General features: G+C 50.5%; 1 protein-coding gene across 6 annotated transcripts in view; it reads left to right on the top strand.

Annotated features, from left to right (window-relative positions):
- Positions 1-3,564: 3,564 nt before the first annotated feature.
- SLC47A1 (solute carrier family 47 member 1) overlaps positions 3,565-14,889 on the top strand; it is a 46,364-nt gene continuing 35,039 nt past the window's right edge. For 3 of the 6 annotated variants that reach the window (XM_015118789.3, XM_015118791.3, XM_077970521.1), the window contains exons 1-2: positions 3,565-3,705; positions 12,339-12,440. In XM_015118789.3, coding sequence (XP_014974275.1) covers positions 3,571-3,705; positions 12,339-12,440 — 237 coding nt within the window. In that variant the 5' untranslated portion in view covers positions 3,565-3,570. Of the gene's footprint in view, positions 3,706-7,035; positions 7,175-12,338; positions 12,441-14,889 lie in introns of those variants that run through there. The other 3 variants (XM_077970523.1, XM_077970522.1, XM_028836102.2) reach the window with 3 other exon arrangements.

Consider the following 14,889-nt stretch of genomic DNA (forward strand, 5'->3'; position numbering starts at 1 on the left):
GCTGCTTTGAGCCGAGATCAAACCATTGCACTCTAGCCTAGGTGACAGAGAGAGATCCTGTCCCAAAACAAAACAAAACAAACTGATAAAATTCAACTTTAATACATGCTTTTAATAATATATTTCAGAAAGTTAAGAACCATATATGAACATAATTATGACTATTTATCAAGCATCAATAACAAATTCATCATATCCCTAGTCCAGTGAGTGTCCCATTCCCTAGATAAGTACTGATTAGACTAGGGATATGATTTAACTAGAAGACAGTATTTTCATGAGGTGCATTCTTTCTGAATAAATCTGCAGATATAATGCAATGTCAAAATCCTAACAACAGGGTTCTTTGTTTTTTAAATTATTTTATTGTTTTGTCTTTTATTGAGATAGGGTCTCACTCTGCTGTCCAGGCTGGAGTGCAGTAGTGCAATCGTAGCTCACCGCAGCCTCAAACTGTTGGGCTCAGTCAATCCTGTCACCTCAGCCTCCCAAAGTGCTGGGGCTACAGGTGTGGGCTACCAAGCTCAGCCAACCACACATTGTTTTAAAAGCTATTTATCAGCCAACAGAGCTACTTCTTTCCTCCTTACTTTTCTTTTTCAGAGTTTTTGTTATATCTTCCTGTTTACACTATCAATTGCTTTTAGAGTCATTCTATTAAATTTTAAAATAATGGAATACACAGAAGTGGACTAAAACCTAATATGTTAATTGAAAATTAATTTTCCTGTTCTACTTTTTGGAAGGAAGTCACTATGTACAATCCATCTTTAAGGAGTGAGGAGTTATGCTCTGCATCACATGGACTTTTTACTTTTTGTTGCTATTGTGAAGGATTTCTTTTAGTATTTTCATATATGTTATTACCAATATAAAGGACTGATATGACTTGTTGAAGAACTTCTTTTTTTTTTTTTTTTTGAGACGGAGTCTCGCTCTGTCGCCCAGGCTGGAGTGCAGTGGCCAGATCTCCGCTCACTGCAAGCTCCGCCTCCCGGGTTCGCGCAATTCTCCTGCCTCAGCCTCCCGAGCAGCTGGGACTACAGGCGCCCGCCACCTCGCCTGGCTAGTTTTTTTGTATTTTTAGTAGAGACGGGGTTTCACCGTGTTAGCCAGGATGGTCTCGATCTCCTGACCTCGTGATCCACCCGTCTCGGCCTCCCAAAGTGCTGGGATTACAGGCTTGAGCCACCGCGCCCGGCCGAAGAACTTCTATGTAGCAACTTTATTAAACCCCTTTACCAATTCTATTAGTTTTTCTTCATATTTTATTTCTTTGGGTTGGGTTGTGTGGATTTTTTTTTTTTTTTTAGGAGATGGGGTCTCACTGTGTTGCCCAGGCTGGTCTCAAAACTCCTGGGTTCAAGTGATCCTCCCACCTCGGCCTTCCAAAGTGTTACGATTATAGGCATGAGTCACTGTGCCTGGTCCAGTCTGGCAATTTCTACTGTGAGTAATCCCTTTGCCTTTTCTTTCCTAATATTATACATTACATTTCCATTTCCTGTCTTATTACATCAGTCAGGACTTCCAGAAGATTATCAAAGAACAGCAGTGATCACAGATCTAGTGAACATCCTTGGATATTTGTCTGTTGAGACTCTCAGTTCTTTTGGAAAACTTCTCTACTCCATACGTGCAGTCCTCGTGGGACGAGACCAGTCACAGGGCACCTAATTCTACCCTGTAGGTACAAAGCTGGGTGCATGGTCCAGGGCAAGCCAAACATCAGACCCTATTTTCCCACCCAGGGCGATTGTTCCAGAGGTGGGCAAGAAACCTAAGCAGGGCCAACCAGATTTTCTCCCAGTTTTTTGTTTGTTAGTTTGGAGCCAGAAGAGAGGAGGGGAGGGCCTTACTTTCTGGTTTAACAGATGGGAAAGATAGAAACGAGGGCATCAGAGGCCACCCACCGCTGTAACCTGCACAGGAAGAGAAAGGTTGCTTGCAGAGGAGGAAGAGAAACCACGGAAAGAAATCCCAACGGGCAAGGAGAAGGGAGGAGAGGGACCGAGATGGGGAGAGGGACGATCTTGTTTGTGTGTGTGTGTTTTTTTAAGATGAATTCTCCCTCTGCCACCAGGCTGGAGTGCAGTGGCGAGATCTCGGCTCACTGCAACCTCCGCCTCCCGGGTTCAAGCAGTTCTCCCGCCTCAGCCTCCCTAGTAGCTGGGATTACAGGCGCGCGCCAGGACGCACAGCTAATTTTCGGTAGAGACGGTGTTTCACCATGTTGGCCTGGTGTTTCACCACGCCGAATGATCTTGTTTTTAAATCCCTGAATCCGGCCGGGCGCGGTGGTTCACGCCTGTAATCCCAGCACTTTGGGAGGCCGAGACGGGAAGATCACGAAGTCAGGAGATCGAGACCATCTTGGCCAACACGGTGAAACCCCTTCTCTACTAAAAATACAAAATAAATTAGCCGGGCGTAGTGGTGGGCGCCTGTAGTCCCAGCTACTCGGGAGGCAGGAGAATGGCGTGAACCCGGGAGGCGGAGCTTGCAGTGAGCCGAGATGGTGCCACTGCACTCCAGCCTGGGGGACAGAGTGAGACTCTGTATCAAAAAAAAAAAAAAAGAAAAAAGAAAAAAAAAAAATTCCTGAATCCACACTTGCTGATTATGTGAGCCAAAAAATTTGTTTTCCGTTTTCTTTACTTACATTGGATCACTTACAATGGAAGGAATTTTGACTATTACAGAAATCATTCTTGTCCTGGTAACTGACACTTATTAGGTAATGGCTGGTGCCAGGCTGAGGGCAGGTGGCACTGGCTCAGGTCCTCCGCCCAGGCAACCCCAGTCTTCATAGCTGGCGACGAGATGTTCTTTCACGTTTGCAGATGAGGAAGCTGAGGCTCTGGGAGGAAAGCGCGCTGCCCACGCCCTTCTGGGCAACAGCCTCTTGTACTCCCACAGCAGGCTGACGGATAAACTTCCAACACGACCAGCGGGCACCAACTGTGCAACTTGGCAAATGGGAGCATGTTGCTCTACCCTGGTAGATTCTAAGTTCTCTAATGGAACAACTGATGAAAGGAGAGGAGTATGCAACCAGCATCCAAACCAGCATCCAAACCAGCATCAAAGCGTGTAACCAACTCAATCTGTTCAATCTGCACAGTAAATGCGCCCCACCCATACACCCCGCGGGGTGCTAACCTAGTCACCGCTCGAGGCCTCTGAGTCCTTCCACGCCAGGTCATTCAGAACCTGAAACTCCCAGCGGAGGTGCAGAGGCGGGGTGAGTCCTGGCGTCCGCGAGACTTGGAGGACCCAGTCCCCGGAGCGCATTCCGTTAGTTTGCAGAGCTTTTTCAAACTTTGCCTTCCAAGTGCAGGAGTTCCTTGGTCTTTGCAAGACCCGCAGGCGTCCGCAGTGGTGCAGAAAAAGGTGCAAAGGGTGCGCCCAAGGTCGCAGGCTGCCTGGCTGCGAGCTCAGTCGGGCCCCCGGGCGCCAGGCGCGGGGCGGGCTCTGGGCGGGCGGCCGGGGCGGGGACTGCAGAGCCGGCTGCGTTGCGCGGTCCCCACTGCCTGCCTCTGCGCTACCCGGCCGCAGCGCGCCAGTCACATGGAGGATCCTGAGGAGCCCGCGCCCGTGCGCGGAGGCCCGGAGGCCACCCTTGAGCTCCGTGGGTCGCGCTGCCTGAGGCTGTCCGCCTTCCGAGAGGAGCTGCGGGCGCTCTTGGTCCTGGCGGGCCCGGCGGTGAGTAAGGTGGCTTCCGTGGGAGGCCGGTCCCGGCGAGCTGGGGGCCTGGTGAGTCCTGCCTCCGCGGGTGAGTTGGCGGAGTTTGGGGATAGAGCAAGCTGGCCGCGGCCGGGCGCCGGGGAGCATAGTGCCAGGAGCCGGGCAGGCACCCCAGCTCCTCCGCCTGCGTCCCGGCCGCCCTCCGCTCCGCACCACCCGACTGGGAGCCCCGCGGGGCACTGCGGGCACGGCTGGCATGCGCCTAGGCGCACGTTGGCCCGGAGAGGCCGGCGGCTCCTGCCTCCTGCGCCAGGAGACACCGGGGAGCTGGGACCTTTGCGCCTAACGGGGCTCAAGCAGGTCCAGGCTGCATTTGCATCCGGGGCTGCCTTCTCTGGGAGCTGATTTCAACCAACAAAGCACAAGTTGCCTGAACTTCAAAACACGAGGGAACTTGTTTCTTTGAAAATTAGCTGTAAAAAGTTTGGAAGCTCAGCGATCTAAATAATCCCGAGGCATGGAGGAGGAGGTGCGTGGTCTGTCGTGGACTTAGAGCTGCGAAATGATTTCTTCAGAATTAAGTCAACCTCCACCGAGGAAACCAGAGGCATCCTGTACCACCCCCTCCCTGCCAGTAGTATGTATGTAACAGAAAAAAAGCGTTTTAATGTGGTTCTTTGTGGGATCGAGGTGTTCTTATCTGTGGGATTCTTTTCTTTTTAATCATTAGGTTAGGGCTGTTTCTGCCTTGTCTCCTAAAAGTAATGTGGTTTTTAAAACCACAAAAATATAATCCTATCCACGTTCTCCTGCCAGCTTGGGTGGTTTTCAAACCGAGAGGGTAGGACGCTGCACAAGAAGCGACTGGTATGCACTTAAGGCGTGAATAAGCTTTTGACTTTGAGGCCCACATTCTGCACCTGCGCGGGCTGAGGGGGGCCGCTGTGCCCCTGGAGTGGAGACTCGGTGGTTTGTGGGATATTGTGGCACACGCTGTGGTGTGCAGGACAGCAAGAGTAATGCCGAGGTCAAAGCCATGGAATGAAGATCCATCAGCGATGCTTTCTTACAGACCAGAAAGAACTCATGATTTGGGGCCGGGCACGGTGGCTCACGCCTGTAATCCCAGCACTTTGGGAGGCCGAGGCGGGTGGATCACTTGAGGTCAGGAGTTTGAGACCAGCCTGGGCAAAATGGTGAAACTCCGTCTCTACTAAAAATACAAAAATTAGCCAGACGTGGTGGCGGGCGCCTGTAGTTCCAGCTACTCCAGAGGCTGAGGCACAAGAATCGCTTGAACCTGGGAGGTGGAGGTTACAGTGAGCCAGATCGTGCCACTGCACTCCAGCCTGGACGACAGAGTGAGACTTGGTCTAAAAAAAAAAAAAAAAAAAAAAAAAAAAAACACCTCATGGCCGGGCCCAGTGGCTCACGCCTGTAATCCCAGCACTTTGGGAGGCAGATGCAGGCGGATCACGAGGTCAAGAGATCGAGACCATCCTGGCTAACCGGGTGAAACCCTGTCTCTACTAAAAATGCAAAAAAAAAAAAAAAAAAATTAGCCAGGCGTGGTGGCAGATGCCTGTAATCCCAGCTACTTGGGAGGCTGAGGCAGGAGAATCGCTTGAACCTGGGAGGTGGAGGTTGCAGTGAGCCGAGATAGCGCCATTACACTCCATCCAGCCTGGGCAAAAAGAGCAAAACTCTGTCTCAAAAAAACCAAAATAAAGAAACACCTCATGATTTGGAATCTCAAGACCTGGGGCTGCATGCCCTGCTTTGACCTCCGAAAGTAAGTCAGGAAGCAGCTGTGCGAATTGAAACAGCCTCTTAACCTCTTCTGGTCTCTGCGTATTCATCTGTAAAATGGAGATAATAATCGTGTCTTGTCCTAACACTCCCTCACAGAGCTGCTGTAAGAAGGGGCTTTCTAAGGCTATTATTGTTTTATTAATTTTTTTTTTGAGACAGGGTCTTGATCTGTCGGCCAGGCTGGCGTGCAGTAGTGCGATCACAGCTCACTGCAGCCTCAACTTCCGAAGCAGTGGAGACTACAGGCACACACCACCATGCCTGGCTAATTTCTGTATTTGGGTTAGAGATAGGGTCTCCCTTTGTTGCCCATTGCTTGAATTCCTGGGCTCAAGCAATCCTCCTGCCTTCGGCCTCCCAAGAGCTGGGATTATAAGCATGAGCCACCTTGCCCAGCCTGTTATTGCTTTAATAGTATAGCAATAATAATAATAACAATAATAATAATAACAGGGCAGGTTTCTGAAATCCAGCCCTCCTAGTAGCCTGATTCCCTTGATGTGGGGTGCCTCTCCAGGTCTCCAGGGATGAGCGCTGGATTGACGCACCGGGGACCTCACCCTTCTCTTTGTATGTACACGCATGTATACCACTGTGTTTATTACAAATGTCATGCATATTTACTGTAGAAAAAATAGAAAACCAAGACCAACAGAAGGAAAAAACCCTCTGAAATCTCACCACTGAGAGGTAATTTGGGACTGGAATTTCCTTCCAGTCCTTTGTGCGTGTGTGTCTCTGCTTTGTGAAAATGTGATTGTAGAGTTTTGCTACCTGTTTTAGTCTTTCATGAAGTGTATGTGGACCCGCCTGGGTCTGTCTCCCCATCTCTAATCCCATCTGCTGTAAAGTTTTCTGTTTGCTAAAGGGCATGGGATAAGGAAAGACCACTCCCTTCTTTTCCCATGCTCATTGTCCAATTCTACTCCAAGTGTCCAACATAACATGAGGAAGATGCCCTATCTGGCTCTCCTCTCTGTAATTTTCTCTCTTATTCGCCATCTCCCTTCCAGACCTCTCAAGTTAACCCTGACCCTTGAGGTCTCACTGGGCTTTAAATGAGGCCTTCGTAAAGAGAATAACCCCTAACACAATGGAAAGTGTGAGCCGAATGGTGCTTACTTCTCAAAAAAATGTGTCCATTTTATCTTGGAGAGAGCTTGAGGAAGACTGGATTTGCAAGGGAAGGAATGTACCTGGCCTCAGGTACTCCAGTTGTGCCTCCTCTTTGTCATCAGCCTCTCATCACCTGGCTGAATTGAGAAACTTCAAACAGCAAAAGTTCTGAAAAGTAACACCAAAGGTGGACCCCCGGGCATTGCCCAGGATGTAACAGAGGTGGCATAGCCTAGGCCCCAACTCAAGGAATTGTTTCCACTTGTATGGGAAGGAGCTGGTGGACCTTCTAGGGCTGCAGGGCGGAAATATCAGATAAGACAGGCAGGTTGAGGGGAGTGAGGTGGGGGATCTGGAGAGACCCACTTTACCCAGGACACACAAAGGAAAAAATGCAGGCTGACCTTTTGAATTGTATCCTGAAGGCAATGGAGAAGATATTGATCAGGAAGTGGTTACTGACACCAGATTCTACAGGAGAAGCCTGGTCAGAGACAGACCGGGCCTAGGCCGGAGGAAGAGAAGACCTACAGGGATGGCGGTTCCTCCCTTTCAAAGGGTGAGAGAAAGTAGTCAAAGATGGTAGGAGCTGGATAGAGGAAAGCCGGGTGAGGTCCGGCCCCCGCCGCCTCTACTCCCCGTTTCCTCCTCCAATCCGTCCTCACCAAGGCCTTTGGCTTTAACTCCTTAAATACCTCTCAGAGGGATCCACTTTTTAAATGCCCATCTGAGCTTATGCCTCCTGCTCAGAACCTTTTCCTTGGTCCTGCAAAGCCCTCTATGGCCAGGGCCTGGCCAGCCCTCCAGCCTCATCTCTCGTCCCTATCTCCTGGTTACACCCTCCACCCAGCCTCCTTTCAGTGCCTCAGCCTGGAAAGTCCTCCCCTACAGACAAGTCTCTGGTACCCAACTATATGACATTGACTTGTTCATCATGCAGGTTTCAGCTCCACTTCATTTCCCCCAGAAACCTCTGAATTCTCTGTTGCACCCCATAGCGCATCACACAAAAGTCTTGAGCTGTGTAATTTATTGCGTTTTGAACATCTTTCCCTACTCTACAGATGCTCCCTGGCTTACGATGGGGTTATGTGCACTGAAAGTATCATTAAGTCGAAATGCCTCTAAAGGATGAGATCATGGATTGCAAGAGTCCTGACTTACGTGGGACGGCCGTGACTGGCTTGCCACCCCTATGCTGGCCAATTATCTTCAGTTCTTTTCCCCAGAAGCAGGAGACACATATGGCCGTTTTGTACTCATGATGGGATGCAAAAACACAAAACAATACCCAAAAAATGCTGGCAACACAGTCTACTGTAGAGTGTCAGTTGCCTGCACTTGTGATGGCAGGGCTGATGGGCAGCTGTGGCTCACTGCCCTGACAGGCACTGCAAGTCTGAGATTACACATTACTAGCCCAGGAAAAGACCAATATCCCAAATTCCAAGTACAGTTTCTACTGAATGTCCATTGCTTTCGCACCACTGCAAAGTTGAAAAATTGTAAGTCAGAACCATCTGTACTGTGGGTCCCACGGGGCAGAAATGAAGTAATGGTGTCTAACTCACACCTGTTCCCCCAGTGCTTGGATGTACTTCGTGCTCCAAAGACAGTGGCTGTATGTAACCATCTGAGTTGAGAGTCAGGTGGCTGGGCTGATTGCGAAACCTCCTGGGCTGTGTTTCCTCGCATGTAAAGGAAGGGGGGCTGTCCCAGGTGACCTCTCAGCTTGTTTCCAGTGAGCGAACTTTCAGCAGTCATGGGAGCGGGTAGGAGAGGCTGTCTGGAGGTGCCTGACACGTGCTCTCCCTGGAGAGCAACTTCTAAAGCCACCAGGCATTGAAAGTCTTTATCTGGCTGCCAAGTTTGCTTATTGTTGTCCAGCCAAAATCTGAGCAGGGTCGCTGTGACAAGAAGGGACGGAAGCACGGTCAGTCTGGAAGTTTCTTTGTTTGAGACAGGGTCTTGCTCTGTCACCCAGGCTGGAATGCAGTGGTGTGAGTGGCTCACTGCAGCCTCAAACTCCTGAGCTCCAGTGGTCCTTCATGCCTCAGGCTCCTGAGTGGCTGGGATCACAGGTGCGTGCCACCATGCATGCTATTTTTGGTATTTTTTTGTAGAGATGTGGTCTCTACAAAATGTTGCCTGGGCTGGTCTTGAACTCCTGGGCTCAAGCAGTCCTCCCGCCTCAGCCTCCCCAAGTGCTGCGATTGCAAGCATGAGCCACCGTGCCCGGCCCAGTCTGGCAATTTCTGTCATCCATTCAGCTCTGTCCAAGCCACTGCCAGTTCAGGCTGTTCTTCAGACAGCAGCTGCTGAGACATCTAGCGGAACAGGCCTTTGTCCAGAATTGGTTCATTCCCTGGGCACAGAAATACGCTCTGTGATAGCACAGTCCCAGAGGGTCTGGAGCACTCAAAGTGTGACCCTGGACCACATGCATCTTGCCTGGGTGTGTATGAGGGAGCGTGGGGATATACTGAAATGAAGATTCCTCAGCCCCACGGACCTCCTGGGCCTTTTCTTTCTTTCTTTTTTTTTTTTTTGAGATGGAGTCTCTGTCGCCCAGGCTGGAGTGTAGCGGTTCGATCTCCACTCACTGCAACCTCTGCCTCCTGGGTTCAAACAATTCTCCTGCCTCAGCCTCCCTAGTAGCTGGGATTACAGGTGTGCACCACTGCGCCCAGCTAATTTTTTATATTTTTAATAGAGACGGGGCTTCACCATGTTGGTCTCGAACTTCTGACCTCAGGTGATCCACCCGCCTCGGCCTCCCAAAGTGTTGAGATTACAGGTGTGAGCCACTGAGCCCAGCCTAACCTCCTGGGGCTTGCAATGGGCCAGGGTAAAGCCTCCCAGGTGACCCTTATGTACATGATCCACAGCCTGTGGCCAAGTGTTCACCCAAAGGGCTTGAAACCAAGATCTGAGAAGAGGTTAGTAAATCTGGACTGAAGCCAAGATCCCTGGCACGGACTTTCAGGATGGGCCGGCTGCATGAGGCTGCCCGACTCAGGGTTGTTGCTGTAACCCCAGCAGAGCCGCAGCAGCTCTCAGAAAACTATTTTTGCTGGCATTGACATTGAAGGTGCATCTCACATGGATTAGTCTAACTCAGCTCAACTTCCTGGACTTTTGTATCCAAGACATCTAATGATTCCCACCCTTGGACGGGGCTCCACCCAAGTGAGAAAGATGTTCAGGGCAGTGCAATTTGTGATGGTAAAATCTGGGTGGCACTCCAAAGATCGGGTAGTAGGGGAGACCGAGCACATTTCCACGCGAAGCCATGGAAATCAGCTCACAGGTGGCCCGCAGGGAGGCAGGGAACCGTGGAGTGGAAACGCGATGTTCCGTGGGAAAGGAGAAGACAGATTCTGTGAACACAACCGCTTGTGACAGATGATATGCAAAAGCTTAAAGCACAGTGAGCTGAAAAGATTTGGAAGTGATGCCGAGTTTACAAACAAAAAGAACCCTGTGGCCTTTAAAAGTACATGAATTCACAATTTAAAGAGAGACCAAGCTCCACCTAATGGGGACATCTGTAAGGGTGGTGACAATGCCTAAATCATGTGGCACCGTTCCCAGTACAGGCCTACGGGGCGTCCATTGGCTCTAGGTTTAGATTCTACAGCATCTGGTTCTTCATCCCAGCCTTTTTTATTGACACCTCCACGCCGCCCCCTTTTTATTCCCATCTTCTGTCTCATTTTGGCTTACTCACGCAGAACATTGCAAAAGTGCCCCTCACGTTCAGTAGTGGGGGACTGTTGGCGATTAAATTCACATTAGGCTTCTGTGGTAGTGAGAGAGGTGCCTGGATCATGTAGGAGTTGATACAAGAAAGATAATTCTCCTACAACCACACACACACACACACACACACACACACACCCACCCCTAGGATTAGGAACAGGCTTTGCATGCTCTGAAGTTCTGGGCCCATCACAGGAGTTGAAAATGGTCTCTCCCCAGATGTGGATTCTAGGGAAGAAAAGAGGGAGATCATCGGAACCATCATGGCTCGGGGGCCTGATGAGGTCCTGATGTAGCCATTTTGGGTTGGCTGCAGAGCTGGCAGATGGGCTGTGTGTGAGCCTGGTGGAGGTCCAATGAAGCTAAGTCATTGAAGCCCTAAAAGAGGGGCCTTTCTGTGGGCTCAGCACAGAGGATTCTGTTCTCCTTGAGGGAGGTGAGAGGTGGCCTTGTGGCTGGACCAGCAGCAGCATCACCAACTCTGGGGTACCAGCTTCAGTGAGGGCCCCATGGGGCAGATGCAGGCAGCGGCGGCAGCAGCAAATCCTTAGGCACCCATTCTCTCCTAGGGAACAGGGATCAGGTGAACCCCCCATTTTGGGCCATGTAACCTGCCAGGGGAGAGAGGATTCCTCAAGAAAGATACTGGACGGCCTGGGTCTAGTGGGTGGGGGGCAGGAGGTGATTTTAAGTTAACCTCCAGAAATAAGCGCATTATCCATTCCTGTAGTGAAAGCACTGTGGAGCAATTCATAGAATTGCCGCCTGGAATTTCGAGGAAGAAAGGTTCAATAATCCAGAATTTGCCCTCACATCTGAGGCTTCCTAGATTGCAAGGTGTTCAGCAGGCCTGTAATGTTTCACCCTGAGAGTCCGGATCCCACTGGGACTCCAAATGGACGATCTCATCGCTACCTCCGGCTCCTCCGGTCTACAGACTTCCTTGCTGGAATGAGTTCTTGTTGTTGAAGGCCGCATTCCCTCCAGTCTGCACTAGGAATCTTGGATAACAAGGGGGTTATCCCAGAAGGCCGCCTCTGCAGATTTCAGAGGAAATTTAATGTGATCTATGGCTTGGGAAACTGAAGCGAAAGACCAAAAAGGCAGGTTGGGCGTGGTGGCTCATGCCTGTAATCCCAGCACTTTGGGAGGCCAAGGCAGGCGGATCATGAGGTCAGTGGTTCGAGACCAGCCTGACTAACATGGTGAAACCCCGTCTCTACTAGAAATCCAAAAATTAGGTGGGCGTGGTGGCGCCCACCTATAATCCCAGCTGCTCAGGGGGCTGAGGCAGGAGAATCACTTGAACCCGGGAGGCGGAGGTTGCAGTGAGCCGAGATCGCACCACTGCACTCCAGTCCAGGTGACAGTGTGAGACTCTGTCTCAAAAAAAAAAAAAAGAGGCTGGGCGCGGTGGCTCTAGCCTGTAATCCCAGCACTTTGGGAGGCCGAGATGGGTGGATCACGAGGTCAGGAGATCGAGACCATCCTGGCTAACATGGTGAAACCCCGTCTCTACTAAAAAATACAAAAAAACTAGCCAGGCGAGGTGGCGGGCGCCCGTAGTCCCAGCTACTCGGGAGGCTGAGGCAGGAGAATGGCGTAAACCCGGGAGGCGGAGCTTGCAGTGAGCTGAGATCCGGCCACTGCACTCCAGCCTGGGCGACAGAGCGAGACTCTGTCTCAAAAAAAAAAAAAAAAAAAAAACTGAAAAGGCTGGGAAGTTCTCAGAAAAAGTGATTCTGACCCAGTGGTTGCAAATAAATGTTTTAATATTTCAAAAAGCCTCCCATCCCCAGCCCCAGAAATTGTACATTTGCCTGTGAAAGGTGGCAGAGGCTCACTGAAGTCGGATTTCTTTATTTCTGACTGGACTTGTTGGGTCGGGGTCATCCTTGGGGCCCCAGGCTTCCCTGCGATGGTGGGCACTCACCTCCCTTCCCGTTCCCCTCTCTTCCCAGTTCTTGGTTCAGCTGATGGTGTTCCTGATCAGCTTCATAAGCTCCGTGTTCTGTGGCCACCTGGGCAAGCTGGAGCTGGACGCAGTCACGCTGGCGATCGCGGTACGTATGGGCTTTCCGGCAGGTCTACCAACACTGTCTGTGTTTGTCTCCTGCTGCTACTATAACAAATCACTAAAATGTAGTGGTCGAAACCTACACAGACTTATTCTCTTACAGTGCTGGAGTGCAGAAGTCTGAAGTGGGTTTCATGGCCTAAAATCAAGGTGCTGCAACTTTAATTCCCCTATGCCATGTAACCTTGCAGATTCCTAGGTTCTGGGGATTGGGATGGGGACATCTTGGGGGGCATTATCCTGTCTACCACATCTTCTCATTTCTATTTATTTTATTTTATTTTGTTTTTTTGTTTTGAGACGAAGTCTTACTCTGTCACCCAGGCTGGAGTGCAATGGTGCGATCTCGGCTCACTGCAACCTCCGCCTCCCGGGTTCAAGCGATTCTCCTGTCTCAGCCTCCTGAGTAGCTGGGGTTACAGGCAGGTGCCACCACACTTGGTTAATTTTTGTATTTTTAGTAGTGATGGGGTTTCCCATGTTGCCCAGGCTGGTCTTAAACTCTTGAGTTCAAGCAATCCACCTGCCTTGGCCTCCGAAAGTACTGAGATTACAGGCGTGAGCCACTGCGCCCAGCCTCACATCATCTTATTTCTTTTTTTTTTTTTTTTTCGGACGGAGTCTCCCTCCAACCCAGGCTGGAGTGCAGTGGTGTAGTCTCGGCTCACTGCAACCTCTGCCTCCTGGGTTCAAGCAATTCTCCCGTCTCAGCCTCCTGAGTAGCTGGTACTACAGGTGCCTGCCACCAAGTCTGGCTAATTTTTGTATTTTTAGTAGAGACGGGGTTTCACCTTGTTGCTCAGGCTGGTCTTGGACTCCTGACCTCAGGTGATCCACCCGCCTTGGCCTCCCAAAGTGCTGAGATTACAGGCATGAGCCACAGCACCCGGCCTACATCATCTTATTTCTAATCCATGGAACTCGTTCCCACTCTTGGTCCCACAGCCTGGGGAGGGGAACAGTAAAAGGGGCGTTCAAGTCTGACTTCCTCAGAGGAACTGACTCCCCCCATGCCCACCCCTCAGTTGTCTGTCTTACTGAGAGTCCTAATCTAGAAAGGAGTCTGGAAGGTGAAAGTCTAGATCTTTGTGTCCAAATTTAAAATTGGAAAGATCTGCAAATCCTCTCTGTATAGTAGATGTGAACTCCCCCAAACCAGAGACATGTCATCAGTCTCAGCCAGGAATTGTCACCTGGCCACGCAAGACCAAAAGGTTTGGTTTGTCTAGTTAGGGTATTTCTAGAAAAGTGGATTCAGTGGCTCTGGGGCAAGTGTATGTTCCCCTTTCCTTTCCTCCTGCCCTGATGGAGACACAGTTTCACTTGATCTGCCTGGTCTGACCAGGCATTTGAGTTTGCTACCCATGAACTATGCAAGATGCCTGGGAACTAGTCACCAAGTATATGTGGAACTAGCTATGAGTACATATGGCTTATTTATTTATTTATTTTGAAATGGAGTCTCGCTTTGTTGCCCAATCTGGAGTGCAGTGGTGCGATCTTGGCTCACTGCAGCTGCCACCTCCGGGGTTCAAACGATTCTCCTGCCTCAGCCTGGGATTACAGGCATGCGCCACCACACCCAGCTAATTTTTTGTATTTTTAGTAGAGATGGGGTTTCACCATGTTGGTCAGACAAAATCAGGTCTTGAACTCCTGATTTTGTGATCCGCCCTCCTCGACCTCCCAAAGTGCTGGGATTACAGGCGTGAGCCACTGCCCCAGCATGACTTATTTTATTTTGGCTATAGTGGGCAACATGGACAAATCCCAGGCTTAATTATCCATTTTGTTTTTAAGTATTGTATATTTGCAATAGAGGAGAAGACAGAAATGCACTTAGCAAGACTCAGCAGATTCTCTTTGGCCAAGGAATTGCAGGATGTGGCCAAGGACTTATCAAAGTCAGTGCTTCCAGGCCAGGTGCAGTTTGGGCTGTTGTCCACAGGTTCCCTGCTGTAGAATCAAGTGGAGGTACCAGATTCCAGATAGGGAGTGCATCAGACATCCTGCGATACCACTCCCTGGTTTGGGGGGCACTGCCCTGGGTTCCCCAAAGCTTCAGGGTTTGCTGCTAACCCTGGTGAAGGTGAGCATACCTGGAAAGCCTCTGGCACTAGCCTGGACTTCAGACTGCCTCTGCACTCCCAGTGTCCCCCAGGGCACGGATGCAGGCCATGCTAGGTCTCCAGCAGGTGGGCTTTTCTGTGCTACTGTGCCATTGCATTCCCAGAAGAAGTGTCCCTGATTGCTGAAATTGGAGAGCAAAGTGACTTTTTTTTTTTTTTTGAGACGGAGTCTTGCTCTGTCACCCAGGCTGGAGTGCAGTGGCACGATCTTGGCTGACTGCAAGCTCCGCCTCCCGGGTTCACGCCATTCTCGTGCCTCAGCCTCCCGAGTAGCTGGGAATACAGGCGCCCGCCACCATGCCAGGC

The sequence above is a fragment of the Macaca mulatta genome, chromosome 16 (genome assembly GCF_049350105.2).
Source record: "Macaca mulatta isolate MMU2019108-1 chromosome 16, T2T-MMU8v2.0, whole genome shotgun sequence".
In the NCBI taxonomy this organism is placed as follows: Eukaryota; Metazoa; Chordata; class Mammalia; order Primates; family Cercopithecidae; genus Macaca; species Macaca mulatta.